Source organism: Halichoerus grypus, chromosome 5, assembly GCF_964656455.1.
Source record: "Halichoerus grypus chromosome 5, mHalGry1.hap1.1, whole genome shotgun sequence".
Classification (NCBI taxonomy): domain Eukaryota; kingdom Metazoa; phylum Chordata; class Mammalia; order Carnivora; family Phocidae; genus Halichoerus; species Halichoerus grypus.
Genome location: NC_135716.1, coordinates 126,364,826 through 126,380,574, shown reverse-complemented (window position 1 = coordinate 126,380,574; position 15,749 = coordinate 126,364,826). Strand labels below are relative to the sequence as shown.

Genomic DNA, 15,749 nt, shown 5'->3' with positions numbered 1-15,749 from the left:
CCCAAGGACACAGATGTAGTGAAAAGAAGGGCCATATACACCCCAATGTTCATAGCAGCAATGTCCGCAATAGCCAAACTGTGGAAAGAGCCAAGATGCCCTTCAACAGATGAATGGATAAAGAAGATGTGGTCCATATATACAATGGAATATTACTCAGCCATCAGAAAAGATGAATACCCAACTTTTACATCAACATGGATGGGACTGGAGGAGATTATGCTAAGTGAAATAAGTCAAGCAGAGAAAGTCAATTATCATCTGGTTTCACTTATTTGTGGAACATAAGGAATAGCATGGAGGACATTAGGAGAAGGAAGGGAAAAATGAAGGGGGGGTAATCAGAGGGAGAGACGAACCATGAGAGACTATGGACTCTGAGAAACAAACTGAGGGTTTTAGAAGGGTGGGGGATGGTTTAACCCAGTGATGGGTATTAAGGAGGGCACGTACTTCATGGAGCACTGGGTGTTATATGAAAACAATGAAGCGTGGATCACTACATCAAAAACTAATGATGTATTGTATGGTGACTAACATAACATAATAAAATAAAATTTAAAAAAATAAATTTAGAAGTAAACAGCATGTTTATGGTCTTTAAAACTATGGGAGAAGATGAAATCACCTAGAAGAATACAAAAAGAGAAAATGCACCCTGGGGGTTCTCCAACATTCAGACTCTAAATGTTAGAGATTGGGCAGAGGAACAGGAGATATGAGAGAGAAAGGAGGAAAACCAGAAGAGTGTGGTATCATGGAAGCAGAAGAAAATGTTGCAAAAAAGAGAGTGGCTACATGTGCTGAAGGAGGATAAGGTGAGAAAGAGAATAATTCTCCACTGGAGGAGCAAGAGAGATGTTCTCAGAAATGTGGGTAAAAAGGTGTTTCCCAGAAGTAGTGCAGATACAATTCCAATTGGTGTGGGGTAATGAGAGAATAGGAGAGAAGAAAGTGGAGTCAGTGCCTAAAGACAACTCTAGTAAGGAGTTTCTATGAGAAAAAGCAAAGAAATAGAATGGTATGTGGAAGATGATAAAAGGGTCAATGGAGGCTTCACCAGTTTTTTTCACAGGGCTGATATTTAGGCATGTTTGTATGTAGGTGGGAATGGTGGAAGAGGGACAGGGGACAATTTCATAGCAAGGTCCTTGAGGAGCTACTAGCCTCAGAGAGGATAAGGATTCCCCTTCCTTGTGAGAGCAGAGGAGGCGGAGCCCATGGGGTAAAGTCACCAGCTTCTCTGGGTCTCAGCTTCTTTGGAACAGGAGGCTGCTGAAGAATGTTTTCTATGGGCTAACCTCAACAGTACTCCAATTCTCCCAAGCTCACCTACATTATCAAACACAGTTAAGCTTTCTTTAACAGAAGACTCTTAAAAAGAAGTGTAAATGTTGAGTGAATAGGTCAAAGAGAAAAGACAAAATGGCATACAATTCACGTGCCCCCAACTCCTGGGGGTAACACTCTTATGATCTGGAGGTGTTTCCTCTAATATAGCTGCACTATCAGGGGATGCAAAACAAACAGTCCCTCCTGGACCATGGTTCAGCAGTGAGTCTCCCTAGATATATCTTCTCTGGGAGGATGGAAATTGCAAAGGGTCTCAAGGCAATATTCTACATTGGAGTTTTTCCCTTTCTTTGAAAACTCCTATTCCTCCTTTCATCCTAGCAGAAGCAGTGCTCTGTGGTCCCTCTCTCCTTAGTCTATTATATCAGAAGTGGAGTGTTTATTCTTCTTTGGCTCATTTATCTCAAGAATCTTGTCAGAAAGATGATGATTTTATTATAATCCTAATAACTTTATCCTCATTAAGACAAGGTTTATGAATAAAAATATAACTGATCATATTGAGCAGTAAAACATCATTTTGAATCATGATACATTTTGAGTTAAAATAACTCTGATAGCCCAAAAGACTTGACTTCTATTTTTTCCAAAATAGGAAAAAAATGTATCTGCTGATATATTTTCCACCCCTAAGGTTAGAAAATCACAAATGGAAATTTACAAAATAGCTTCTACAAATGATTACATTACCTACATTTCCACCTTATAGGATCATATGTGATGAAATAAAATCTGTGTGAAGAAACTTTGAAGACTATAAAGTGCTATTATACATGTAAGAACAAACCTTAGAATATTTACCTAGGTACAATGAAACCTAACAAGCATCAATAAAGAGGCTTTGAGAATAGAGATAGGAAAGTGCATATGTGATAACCCTTTCAGTTGAGGATTTGGGATCCAAGTACTGTTGGAAGTCACAGCAGAAAAGTACTTATTTGTATATCTCAGGAGCAATGAGAGCACATCAAGGAAGAACAACTCTTGAAACCAGTGCTGCTCAAATTTTCATTTGCATGAATGACTTGAGGATCTTGTGAAAATGCCGATTCTGATTCTGTAAGACTGGGGTGGGCCCTGAGATTCTGCCTTTCTAGAGGAGCTCCCAGGCGATGCCCCTGCTGTTGGTCCACAGACCATACTTTGAGTAGCAAGACTCAACTCTAAGAGGCTGGCTGAGGGGTGAGCCAAGTGTCACAAAAAGAGGACTGGGTAAGATATAGTGTCATGAAACAGCCAAGAAGCCTGACAACAGAGATCCTTATTAGAAAGAGAGATTTAAATAAGACACATGCGTCAAGGTCATAAGCTGAGATTCAAGGATGGGAAGAAAGCAAGATGTATGGGGTGGCCTGGGTTAATGAAGCATCAGCAGCTATATGATGTTCTTCCTGAAGGATTTTTTTTATAACTCGAAAGAGGAAATCCCTTCAGGAGGAAGAAATCAGCCACTTGAAAGAAGGACCAAACAAGCCATCAGCAATTAATCTTTATCAACCAAATATTTAGGTGTTCCTAGATTTTGAAAGCATCATGTATTTCTTAAATGACAGACTGTCATGAAGAATTCTTAGACTAACTTACCACTTAACACTCAGACTATGACTTACCATAGGTCTCATGGTCTAAGAAAGTTTCTGGTAGTTCTAGGAAAAAACACAAAGGGCAAATAAATCTTTATTTGTGGGATTGGTGATTCTGAAGCTTCATACCCATCTCTCTCTGACATAAAAATTATAGTTCTTAGACTTTAACACACAGAATAACATAAGGTCAGTCGGACTAGCTGAACAGATCTTAATACCCAAAGTCACCAATCATGAGCATTTAATCTTAGGAAGTCCAAAAAAAGTTGCACGAAGTTACTGGAGGTAAGAGGTTTGGGGTGGGGGAATAAAGCTGTTAACTCTTCCATTTTCATCCACTCCCTGTACCAGGTGATATGCACAGTCTCAGAAAATTCAGCACCAAGAAATAAGACGCTTTGTTTACTTTCACTTTATGTTTCTGCTTTGACCTCAGAAGATGCATTAGTCATGAAAAACTTAACATGCATTAAATACTCTTAATTACACACAGAATAACCAGTACAGACTAGAGAAAAAGGATGTAATTCGAATTCTCCCACCACCCTTGAACCACATTACACGTGACCTTTTGCTTTAACGGTAGCTTGCACATGATAATTATTAATGTAGCCTATCCAACTTGGAAGATACAATTTATGGGTTTTTTTTGGGGGGGTGGATATGGCAAGTTCCATAATGAACAATGATAGCACACTAAGGTTTTACTGCTCAAATAATCCCATACATATTGAAACAAAAACATTAATACTTTCTATGAACACTCCATTCTCTGGTACTTTATCACGCTTGTCAAGCCATTAAAAAAGAATTCTCACTATAGAGCCAATGGGCAGAAATTACAACACTTGGTCTAAGCATCAATGCTTCTCATCAATCTAACAATAGTAAATCATGGAGAGTCAGAATTGGGATAAAGACTCTAGGGAAAGTGAGCATTTGTAAACTGTGTTCACTTGGGAAAGATAATGATAATTAAAATAGCAACCAATTTTGAACACTTACTGTGCACTAGGTGCCATGTTTCATTTACATATTCCTTTTAATATTCACAGCATCCCTTGCTGTAGTCATAATAATCAATTCTCCTCTAAAAATGAAAAGCTGAGGTTCCCAGAGGCAATGTGAACCTTAGGGTCTAATCTTTGCTTAGAGTCACCACCCTGCTAGTAAGCAATGGATCTGAAATTCAAACTTAGATTTATGTAGCTCCCATGTCCACTCATAACCAGTACAATTTCCAGCCTCTGATACTAGCAAATATATCACAAAAATAAAGATTATTCATAAAGTTTTTAGGACACTCCCCTCATCCCCTACCACATCCCCTTTAAAATAGAAATTCTGGACCAGATTCCTTAGAATGATAAGCATTATCTCATTTCCCAGCTTTTGCCTCAGGAGCATATAGGTTTCAGAGTCAACATTTGAAAAGCCAAATAAAGCCTCCCAAATGTGGTAAGAATGGCCATCTCTCACTGGTTTTATTAGACTTAAAATCATGTATGTTCAAGGCTGGGTACTTGAGAGAGAAAATTAAATGTTAAAACCCAATTATCAACTGCTTCATTCCTGTTCCTGGGCCCTAAGTAACTAGACTTGCCTTTCATATGCCAAAAATAATAAAAAACAACAAATTTGAGGTCTGTAGCTATATTTTAAAAATCACATCACAGTGGTTTTTGTAAACGGCCCAAGAGTGTACAGTTCTAATCAAATGCGAGCTCATACGATAAGGGCTTAGCCTCTGCCTCAAGCTCCCTACTCTGATCTTCCCCAACTCCTCCAGTTTTATATACTAATGAACTCCATCTGTAGGCTCAGGCCCATTGGAATCGGTGCTGGGTAGGGCAGGAAGCAGAGCAGTAATCTCAGCCCCAGCAGATGAAGAAGGGAACTGGCTACTCACTGTACTATAGATGCTTTACAGACATAGTTAAATCCTCAGCAACTATACACCATAGGTGTAATTATTCTCATTTTACAGATAAGGAATATGGAAAATTAGAGTGTTGAAAGTACCAAGTTTGCATAGTCTTAGTGTTAAAAAAAAAACAAAGCAAACAAACAAAGCAGGAGCTAGGTGCTGGTCTCCCATTACCCAGACTGGCTATCATACAATATAATTTTGACTCCTTCTTCCTAGAATTTGCAATGAGTTAAAAGATCCAAGTTCTCTCTCTCTCTTTTTCTCTTTTGGTGTGATCAATTCATAAGATGGTTGAGCCAGCTTTCTATGTAACCTTATGTTTTTTTCAAAAGCTGTGAGAAAGTTGTGAGAACATTCATATATCATGCAGACTGCCATATGGTGTATACAAACACCAAAGCCAAATTATTTTGACCCTGGTAATAGCTGGGAAGACTGGAATCTCAAATGAGATGAGCTCCTGGATATGCATGCTGCCTACTTATGTCTAGTGCTGTAACATCTATATATAGTTGAAGATGGGAACTACTGGACTACAGTCTGATTGCTGTGCCTTTTACCACCTTTATTCCCTTTAGTCTTTCTTGCTTGAAAGGTACGTAAGGGGATAAAGATTGGTTGGAGTTAGGGATGGAGGAGGGAGTAGCAGTGAGTGAAGCCAGGTTAGAAATTGGTGAGAGTCATGTTCTTGCTGTGTCAGTCTGGAATCTTATTAAAAAGAACCAGGTGTGCCTGGGTGGCTCAGTTGGATAAAGGTCCACCTCTTGATTTCGTCTCAGGTCATGATCTTAGGGTCATAGGATAGCACCCTGCATTGGGCTCCGTGCTCAGCGGGGAGTCTGCTGGGGATTCTCCCTCTCCCTCTTCCTTTACCCCTCCCCGACTCTCTCTCTCTCAAATAAATAAATAAATTTTTAAAAGGAGAAGGAGAAGAAGAAGAAGAAGACGGAAGAAGAAGAAGAAAGAAGAAGAAGAAGAAGAAGAAGAAGAAGAAGAAGAAGAAGAAGAAGAAGAAGAAGAAGAAGAAAGAAGAAGAAGAAGAAGAAGAAGAAGAAGAAGAAGAAGAAGAAGAAGAAGAAGAAGAAGAAAATAAGAAGAACCAGGACCCTAGTCCTACATTCAAGCTCAGCATCACCAACAGTGAGTCAACCAGATATTATGTTTCTCTTGATGTGAGGCAATGGAGATCATTACAGCATACCTAGAATGTATTCTGGTCCAAAAATATTTAACAGGAATCCACCAATCTTTTAGATTTAAAACCTAACCTACACTTTATAGGAAATATAGGAAATAAAGAAACAATATAAGTGATACCCCTGGGAAGGAACCAAACAAATCCAGAAAGTGAGATATTTTGCAGGACAACTGGCAGGACATGTCAGTATTAGAAGGAAAAGGGATCTTGGTAATTAGAAGATTAGAGACTTAAGGGACATAACCACCAGATACGAGGTTTGGCCCTGGATTAGATCCTGATTTGGACAAAATGCTATAAAGACATCTATGGGACACAACTGGGGAAATCTGAATATAGAATAAATATTAGATAAAATTAACATTTGTTGAACTGGAAAAGTGGAAACTGTTTGCCAAAATAAAGCAGGTAGCAAACAACATGTAAAGCAAATTCTTATAAAAAATATTACAGATCTGGAAGGAAATATGAGAAAGGTTGTATATATGGGTGATTGTATCTGTGGTACTTTATTTAGTTTAATTTTACTTTGATATATTTTCTAACTTTCTACAATGTACATAAAGCTGCTTTTATAGTAATAAAAATATTTTAATTTAAAAAAGAATTAGGTATTAAAATGGAAGTGCATGGTCCCTTCCACAGAGCCAGTTTTTTAATACTCATAATACACATCTAGTCAGTAGGTAATCAGGAATAAAACCCAAAGGCTGTCATTTTTCAGTATGACCTTAACTTCTGTCCACCCCCTGGGTTTCAAGTACTAGGAGTGAGTCCCAGCATTCGTGCAGCCTTAGCATTTCTGCTAGCTCCTTGTGCTTACCCACTGTTGGGCCCATCAAATGGAAAACCTGGGCTTCTGCCTTAGATTCTTAGCCCAAGGCTGCATTTCTTTTCCTGAGCTCACCTGGCTGGCTTTGGCCCTGAGGTCCGGCCTTAACTCCTGCCAGCCCTAAAGACTGGATCCTGTTCTCAGTACTCCAACTCTTTGACTTGGATAGGTCTGAATATAAAAAATGCTCAGAGTCACAATGCTGCCATTTATCTGAATTTCCAACACCTTCTGGTGGCCAGAACGTTCACTGCTATGTCCTGCCTACCAACCTCTGGTGCTATTGCCTACTCAAACTGCACCTGAACTTGTCATACTCAGTATACTGCAAGGAACTAGGTGGCTGGCCATGTAGAGTCAGCCACTCTAGCTGACATCATTTCTCCCTCTGTCCTGCTTCACTAATCCCTGCTATAGAGACCTGGCAGTCTGCAAACCCAAGACAGATGTGATACAAAGCCTGCAGCATCTGAGAAAGAGCCAGTCTTGCTGAAGGGGAGAGCTGGAACCAGGGTTGTATGCACAACCATGTCCACAGGGTCATTATTTCTTCTCGTCCTTAATTTAGTCATTCGTTTAGCAAGGATTTATTGACCTCTTGTTTGCTATCAAATACAATGCTAGGCACTGAGACTACATAGGTGACCAAAGGAATCCCTGCCCTCATGGAGTTGTTGGTAATACATCAGGATGAGAGACTTTAAGCAAATAAGCACACCAATAGCTATTTACTTCCAAATGTGATAGGATAGGTGCGATGAAGGAAGGATGAGGGCAAGAAAACAAAAATTTAAAGGATGAGTAAGAGTTGGCATGATGGTCGGCAGTCTTGGCAAAGGATACAGCCTGGGCAAAGACCCTATGACAGGAAGGAGCTTGGCTACTCTGAGGAGCAGAATCAAAGCCAGCATGGCTGGAAGACACTGGGTGAGAGGCTGAGTGATGTGACGTAGAGCTAGAGAAGCAGGAAGGAAGGCAAATGGATATACCTGACTGCCATATAAAAGGTCCAGATTGTGCCCCACTTAGATGCCCTTGTAGAAATAATGCTTGAGGTCTGAGATGGACCTGAAGCCACTGAGTATCATCTGGAGCCTTTTATGTTCTCCGAAAGAAGAACTGCAGTTGAGTCTAAAAAGGTAACAATATTCTGGGTATCATGGTCAAGTACTAAAAACAAAATAAAAATCATTATTCTATTCATGAGTAATCTTTTTTGAAGTTCTAGCAGCCACAATTTAAAGAAACTGTAGTAGAGTGAGGGAAGGCCCAGGGAAAGTCAAGAGAGAAAGGGCCAGAAAATGTGGTCCAGCCTCTTTCACAAAAAATGATGGTGCTCAAGAAGGTGCAGGACCGGGGGGTCCCAGGCACCCCCTCACAGGGGCAGCCTTGGCAGGACAGGTTGTGCTGAAGCCATGCAGGCTGGGGGGGTGGGGTGGTAAAATGGCTGAGGTCTATGAAATCAAAAGCAACAGAAGATTACAGAGAAGAGGAAGTTGAACACTTTCAGTAATTAGAAATGGTGTATGTTTTAATGGAATGTAGAAGGCTTGAAAACTCATAGCCTGAAAAAAATACATTTCAGACCAATGAGAGCAAGTTCTGCTTTCTGCTTGGCCACAGCTTGGTCAGAGAGACCCTCAGTCCCTCTGTGGCCTGCGTCACATTTGCTGTGTCTGTCTCCTCATCTGTAAAATGGGACAGAGTGTCATCACGGCGCTGTTATGAGAAATAAATGACATGACCTGAAATGTTCACTACAGTGTCTGTCACATAACAGTCCGTGAATGTTAATACCCTTCCTTATAGAAATGGGAGCTCCAAAAGATGCTGGCACATGAAAATAAAATAGGTGGTAAGCTGTGATTAATGAAGAAGAAATTATTTTCTAAATCATTGTTATATCTTGAAATAATCTGAACTATGGAGAAAATTTATGCACCTCAAAATGCACCCAATGGTATTCCTTCCAAAACCACAATATTTCAGTAGATGATCACTGATATTTACATATGGCCGGAGTCTCTCCACACTCTTTTAAGAATCACAACCTAGACAATTTCGGCCAAGGCTGTTTCAATGTTTACCCACTTGATTGTATAGGGGCTTTTGCCACTATGATGGACATCCTCCTCTGCATACATACATATACATACATGGACATCCTCCTCTGCATACATACATATATTTTCCAGGATTCTTGAACTCACTTTTTTTCACCTGTTCCTCCCTCTGATCTTCTCCTCAATTAACTCATCCTTCTTCCAGATATTCAGATATAATCTGTCCTACTTTTAAATTCTCTCTTAACAGATGTCTTGAATGCTATAGTGTAAATTAGTGTGATGTGCTACATATTTTAGAATAAAACTGAATACTTTATCCATATTTGTATTAACTACATTTTGAAAGACCCAAAGAAAAGAAACGTAAAGCATAAATTCCTTGCAGAAGTTGTGGCATCCAAATGATGTATGGCAGACAAAGGGAAGTAAAGAATAGGTTTGACAATAATTGTGCCATTTCTGAATTCTTCATGCAATTACCTGCTACACCTATTTATAAGTCATGTCACATTTCCCAACATATACTATTGTCTCTTTGTATTTGTGATTTTTTTTAAAGCCAGTCCCTCTGTGCCCAAAAAATGACCAAGTTCATTGAATAAAGAAGGTCCACAAGCAATTTCATCCTAAATATATCCTTGCCTCTAGAATTCATCTCCTTTTTCCAGATCAGCACTATCCTTTGAATGAGGAAAGGTGCAATCTCTTTCCATATCAGCCTCTGTAATATGTCATAGTGATGTGTGGTGGGGCAAGTGAGAAAAGGAAAGGTAAAAATTAAGTAGAAGACAGAATCTAAAAGCTGCATATAGAAACACAAATTTGAGGGGTGCCTGGGTGGCTCAGTCATTTAAGTGTTAGACTCTTGATTTCAGCTCAGGTCATGATCTCGGGGTCGTGAGATTGAGCCCTGCATTGAGCTCCGTGGTCAGAGCAGAGTCTGCTTGAGATTCCCTCTCTCCTCTCCCTCTGCCCCTCCTCCCGCTTGTGCTCTCTCTTTCTCTCTCAAATAAATAAATAAATAAAATCTTAAAAAAAAAAAAAGAAACACAAGTTTGAAAATCTCAAGTTTGTGGAAAATTGACACCAATGATTATACAAATTTTTGCACTGTGTTTTGGGAGATGGAGGTTGTAGAAATGGTGCTTGTAATATTTATGTACTATTTTAAAATAAAATACTTTTGTATTGTTTTTATTCATTCAACCAAAATTTCTTGAGCACCTGCCCTGTTCTAATAGTGTAGCACTAGGGCCACAAAGAAATAGCAAGACCCTGCCTCTGCCTTTGAATAGTTTATGCTCCAGTAAGGATGAGAATTTTACTATATCTCTTGAGGCAGTGACAATATATAAGAGTCTCACCATTATAAGATATGGGGAAATTAGATGTTTGAAATAGAGTCTGGAAGTTAGCAGCTTTGGGGATTCAAATTGGTCTACTGGCATAATGGTGTAACCCATGTTTGAATGTCAGCATAGTCAATGCCAGAATTGTATCCAGGTCCATAAGACTAGAAAGCTGATTAGATAAAGAAATGGCATTCAACAAACCAACCCATTCCATTCCATTACCTTAAGCATATTTTAGAAGGAGGGGGGCGGGTCTCAAGAGCAATGAGGCAGTCAGAGTTCAATTTGTCCCATGAAGTAGGTTAGGCAAATTTGTCTGATACCAAAACACTAGTCAATTCCCAACCTTCAAGAGCCATCTGAAGGTTGGTCTAAAGATCACTTCACATAGACTCATCTGCCTTTAGAGAATATCCAATGATGTTTCCCCTTGTAAAGGTCAGAAGTAAAAACAAGAGCCATACTTCAGTCCAGATACTGCAAAGAAGAAAAAGAGCACAAGTTGAATAAGCATAAGCTACCAAGGATGTGATGTACTGAATATAGGAAAAGATTAAACAGTCACAAAAGGAGACTGTGAGGGGTTCTTTCTTTGATAGTCATTGACCCATAACAGAATCCAATCACCACACACAGAGGGAAGAGAACCATGATCCTCAATGAGAAACAAGAAAACTCTGGTATGATCAGTGGGGGGTAGGGAGGAGAGAGGAAGGAGAAAAATAAAGACAAAGAAATACAGATATATGCACAGATATACTCTTAATAGGACTTTTTGGGAATATTTTTCCATCTTTATTCTAAACAGCTGTCACACCACAATGCTATATTTCATTGTCGTTGTTGCCATGGGGTTTAGAATGTGTGCCAAATACAATTGTTAGTTCAGTGTAGCTCATATCCTTAGATGGAAATACTCTCTGTTGCATGACAATTCACTATGATTTGTGAATTTTGCAAGATCTTTCATCTCAAACTCCAAATGAGTTAAGAATGACAGTTTTCAGCCTACCTTCAGTATTTAATTAAAGTGAGCAGATTTTATTCACTAGGATTTGATGAGGGAAAAAAATAGAAAGAAAATGTAGCATTTCACAATACTGTTCAAACGTAGAGACATGCCATTTTTTTATGCAATAACATTGTAGTTTTATCTTACTTGACTGTGAGTTCTTTAAGTGCAAAGATTATGTCCTTTTATCTTTGTATCTCCTATGCATAGCACAGTGCCAGGCACATCTAATATTCAACAAATACTGAATGAATAAATAAAAGAATCCATTTCAGTTAGTTGGAGGGAAGGGTGGATGAATTCTGTTACCACATAGAATAAGGAGAACCAACTTGTAACATGACTGCTTCCATAACTACATCCTGAGCCCATTTCAAATATTTCAACCACAGTGCTCTATACCTAAAGCGTAGACATGCCTCAGAATCCTTCTCAACACAGTACTCCAGGCAGGTACACTCCACTAAATCAAAGTTGGCTTTTAGAGTGAAATCTATTCCTATCACTGCAATAAAGGTCTCCATCAGCCAAACCATAAGAAGGAAAGGATTTTTCCAAATTTTCTCCTCTGGTATCAACATACATATTAACAATTCCAATAACTGTCATATCCACGAACATATATACTTTAGAATCTGTTATTCTGTCTTCTTCTTTCTCTCTTACAAGTTACTATGCACATCCATAAGTCATGAGCAGACCACAGATCCAGCGCAAGGCAGCTTTTGTTGATATCTTGTTATAAGTAAAATAAATGTGTGCACTTAGACTATTATGATATTTATAAAATTTGACATCAATTTTTCTGTTATCTGAGATCTTACATATTTATTTAATGTCTGTCTAGATCACCATGGAATCACTAGTACCAGGGATACATATGAGGTGCTTAACAGATATTTATTGATCAACTGGATAATAAAATTTTCAGGTCCTACGACTTCCTTTCTCCCTACTGTAAACATTTACCATGCTGAGCATGGGTATCTGGGGTAGTTTCTGCCTGTCCTAACCCTCACAGAATAGGCCACAATAAAATGTGCTACCCACAAATTACAAATTTTACTTTAGCCAGGTCTCTGGGTTAATGTGATACAAGTCTGGGGGTACATTTTTTAGGAATCCCTTTTCCACTAGCAAGGTGGCAGGTTGATTCTGAGAATACCCTATTCCCCATGCTAAAAAAAAACAAAAACCAGACAACAGAAAACATATAGCTAGGGATAAACAGAGTCCCACGTACCCTATAGGAGCTGGAAGCTATACTTTCCTTAGCTTCCTACCTTATGTGGCCAGTCTTACTTTTCTTTATCTGTTGTCTTAGTGTCTTCTTTGTGCTCAATTTCTCATGCTGTCCATTTTGAATATGGATAATGAAGCTGTATAATCAGAAGGGAACCCTGATTCTTTCACCTTTTTTCCATCAGGTTCTTTTCTGCTGGGACTAGATCTTGATTCATTACCCCCTCACCCTCCGGTCTTTTAACTGAAACTTGAGTTATCAAAAACATCCTGTGCTAAAAATGCCCATGCTTTCTTAATTGTCCTTGATCCCCACTACTCTCCTTTCTAAATCAGATTCATATTGACAAATGACCTGGTCAAGATCAGGTTTGAAACAAAACAAAACAAAAGCTTGGGCTTTTTGTTTTAGATTGCCTTTTCCTCTCTGTGAAGGCAGGACTACAACAGCAATCCTTTCAAAGGATTTCTCAATCCAAAAATATTTACTGAGTACCTACTTTATTCAAAACTGTGCTAGGCACCGGAGCTAACAAGGAATAAGATAGACACAGGCTTGGCTCTCATGAAGCTCACACTCTAGTAAGTGAAGGACATAACCATCTAATTTACAGTTAATTATCAAGTTACAATTGTGTCAAGGTGCCATAAAAAAGAGGTATGAGGTGCTATAAAAGCATAAAACAAGAAAACCTGACTTTGCTTTGAGAGTCAAAAAAAAAGCTTAGTTAGGTGTTGAAAGACAGGCAGGAGTTAAATGGGCCATAGTTTAGGAGAATGAGTGTTCCAGGCAGAGGGAACAGCACCTATGAAGCCTATGAGGAAGAAAAGAGCATGCACATTAGAGGACCTGGTGAATATCTAGCGTAATTAGAAAGAAGAAAAAAAGCAAAAGAGAAAGAGAAGGCCAAAATAATAGGTGGGAGGCTTTATGTGGGGTAGGCTAGAATTTTTATCTTTACTCTGACATCTGTGGGAAGCCACTGAAGAGTCCTAGGCAGTGGAATAATGTGTATTTTTCAAAGATTAGTCTGGCTGCAGTGTGGAGAAAAGAAGGGAGGGAAATAAGAATGATGCAAGACCAGTCAGGGGAGTGGAGCAGTATTCTAGATGAAACATGACTGCAGCTCAATCAAGAAAATGCCAGTGGAAATGGAGAGACATAGACTGACACAAAAGATATTTGATTGTAAAAGTGATAGAACTTGGCCAGAGTTATGAGGAGGGGGAAAGATGATACCTATGTTTTTGGATTAGACAACTAGGCAGATGGTTGTACCAGACACTGGGAGAGGACATGATAGACATGGGATGGGTTTGGAAGACTGATGATGAATTTGTTTCTGGACTTACGTTAGATCGCTAAGTAGAGGTATTATGTTGGCATTGGATACATGAGGCTGCAGCTCAAAGGAAACATCAGAATTAAAAATGTACATTTGACAGAGAAGCTGTGGGCAAGGGGAAGAAGCACTAAGGAAAGAATCTCAAGAGGACAGAAGAAAGCCAAGGCTAATCTTAAACCCAGATGGAAAACATGGTCAGAGGGCGATGAACCCAAAAAGGAGACTAAGAGATACCAGGAAAACTTTTATTTTCCAAAGTTTCTATAATTAGAATGTCTCATAATAACCAAAAGAAATAGTCATTATTTAGAAGTGAGAAAATGAATTAGAACGTTCATAGCAGATCATCTGTGCTATACTTTTAAAACCATAGGATTATAGCAACAACAGTCATAAGCACAAAAAGAACAAAAAATACCACAAAGTGGCATTTCCCTTTGCTTTTACCCCTCACACCCATCTTCTTGTGGCACTAAGAATACAGTAAAGTAGAGGAGCTGTGACATTTATGTATCTTCTTGGAATCGTATGTTTTCCTAATAATGATCCCTATTCTTTATCCCATGCCCCCCAAAGTGTAGAACTCACTATTACTCAGCTTGCACAACCATCCATCAACAAACACTTGTTGAGTATCTACTATGTTCCAGACCCTAAAATACAAGGACATACAAAATAGCCATAGACCCTGTCCTCTTGGAGCTTATAGTCTACCAGGCAGATGACAATTAAATATAAGCACTCAAATAAAAATATAACTACAAATTATGTTCAGCACTGTGGAGGAAAACTACAGGGTGCTATGATACACTGTAACAGTGAATCCTAATTTTTTTTTTTTGCACACATGGGTGATGAAGGATCAGGGAAAGAATCACTCTGAATATGTGGCATTGAAGCCTATGTACAAAAGATGAGTAAGAGGTACCCAAGAAATGATTAAGGGAAGCATGCCAAGCAGAGGCAAGAGCATGCATGGTCGATCTGAGGAATAAAAAGATTTAACTAGTATCCCTGGAGGGTTTGAGTAGAGGAAAGAAGAGTAGAGGGTACACCCACAAAGAAAAGAAGGGGCCAGATTACACAGAGCCTTTAAGCCAGGAAAAGGATTCAGGATTTTATCCTAAATGCAATTAACTTTTCCAGGAGATTCATATTTATATTTTGAAATGATTGATTATTTTTTAAAACTTATGAATTGATTAAAAATAAAGCAGGGGAAATTTTGCTTCTGACCTTGAAGGATTAAATGCTATGGATATTGCATTCCCACCATAAATAACTAGAACAATAGAAAGATGAAAAATAAAACAATAGTTCTCAGAGCATGGGCCTGGGATCTCTGAGGGAAGGGAACAAACCAGGTGAATCTTCCAGTTGCCCCCCATTATTACCTAGAATCATGTCCAGGCTGCAGCTCAGAGAAGGAAACCGGGCCAGAGTTCAGTGATTTCCCAAAAGATCAGAGTTTGAAAAGGCAGAGACGCCTAAAATTTGTAGGCAGAATATCAAGAATATCACAATATCAAGTGGTCTGATACTTATGTAATTAGAATTCCAGAAAGAGGGAGAGGGGCAGAAAAATATTTGAAGAAATAATGGATGAGATTTTTCCAAATTTAATGAAGACTATAAACCCACAGAGCCCAGAATCTCAATAAACCACAAGCAGAATAAACATGAAGAAAACCACACCAGAGAACATCACATTCAAATTGACAAAAAAGTGCAAAATAGAAAATAAAATCTTAAAAGCAGCCAGAGAAAGACAAGATATGTACGGAAGAAAAAAGAATGAATGACAGTAGACTTTTTATCAGAGATCTAAGAAA

General features: G+C 38.8%; 1 protein-coding gene across 2 annotated transcripts in view; it reads right to left on the bottom strand.

Moving 5' to 3' along the window:
• Positions 1–15,749, bottom strand: part of SLC44A5 (solute carrier family 44 member 5) — a 350,669-nt gene that overhangs the window by 187,333 nt on the left and 147,587 nt on the right. The window contains exon 2 of one of the 2 annotated variants that reach the window (XM_078072903.1): positions 2,964–2,999. The exons of the other annotated variant lie outside the window; for it this stretch is intronic. Within the exon in view, the coding sequence (XP_077929029.1) occupies positions 2,964–2,999 (36 nt within the window). The remainder of the gene's footprint in view (positions 1–2,963; positions 3,000–15,749) is intronic. 2 annotated transcript variants of the gene reach the window in all.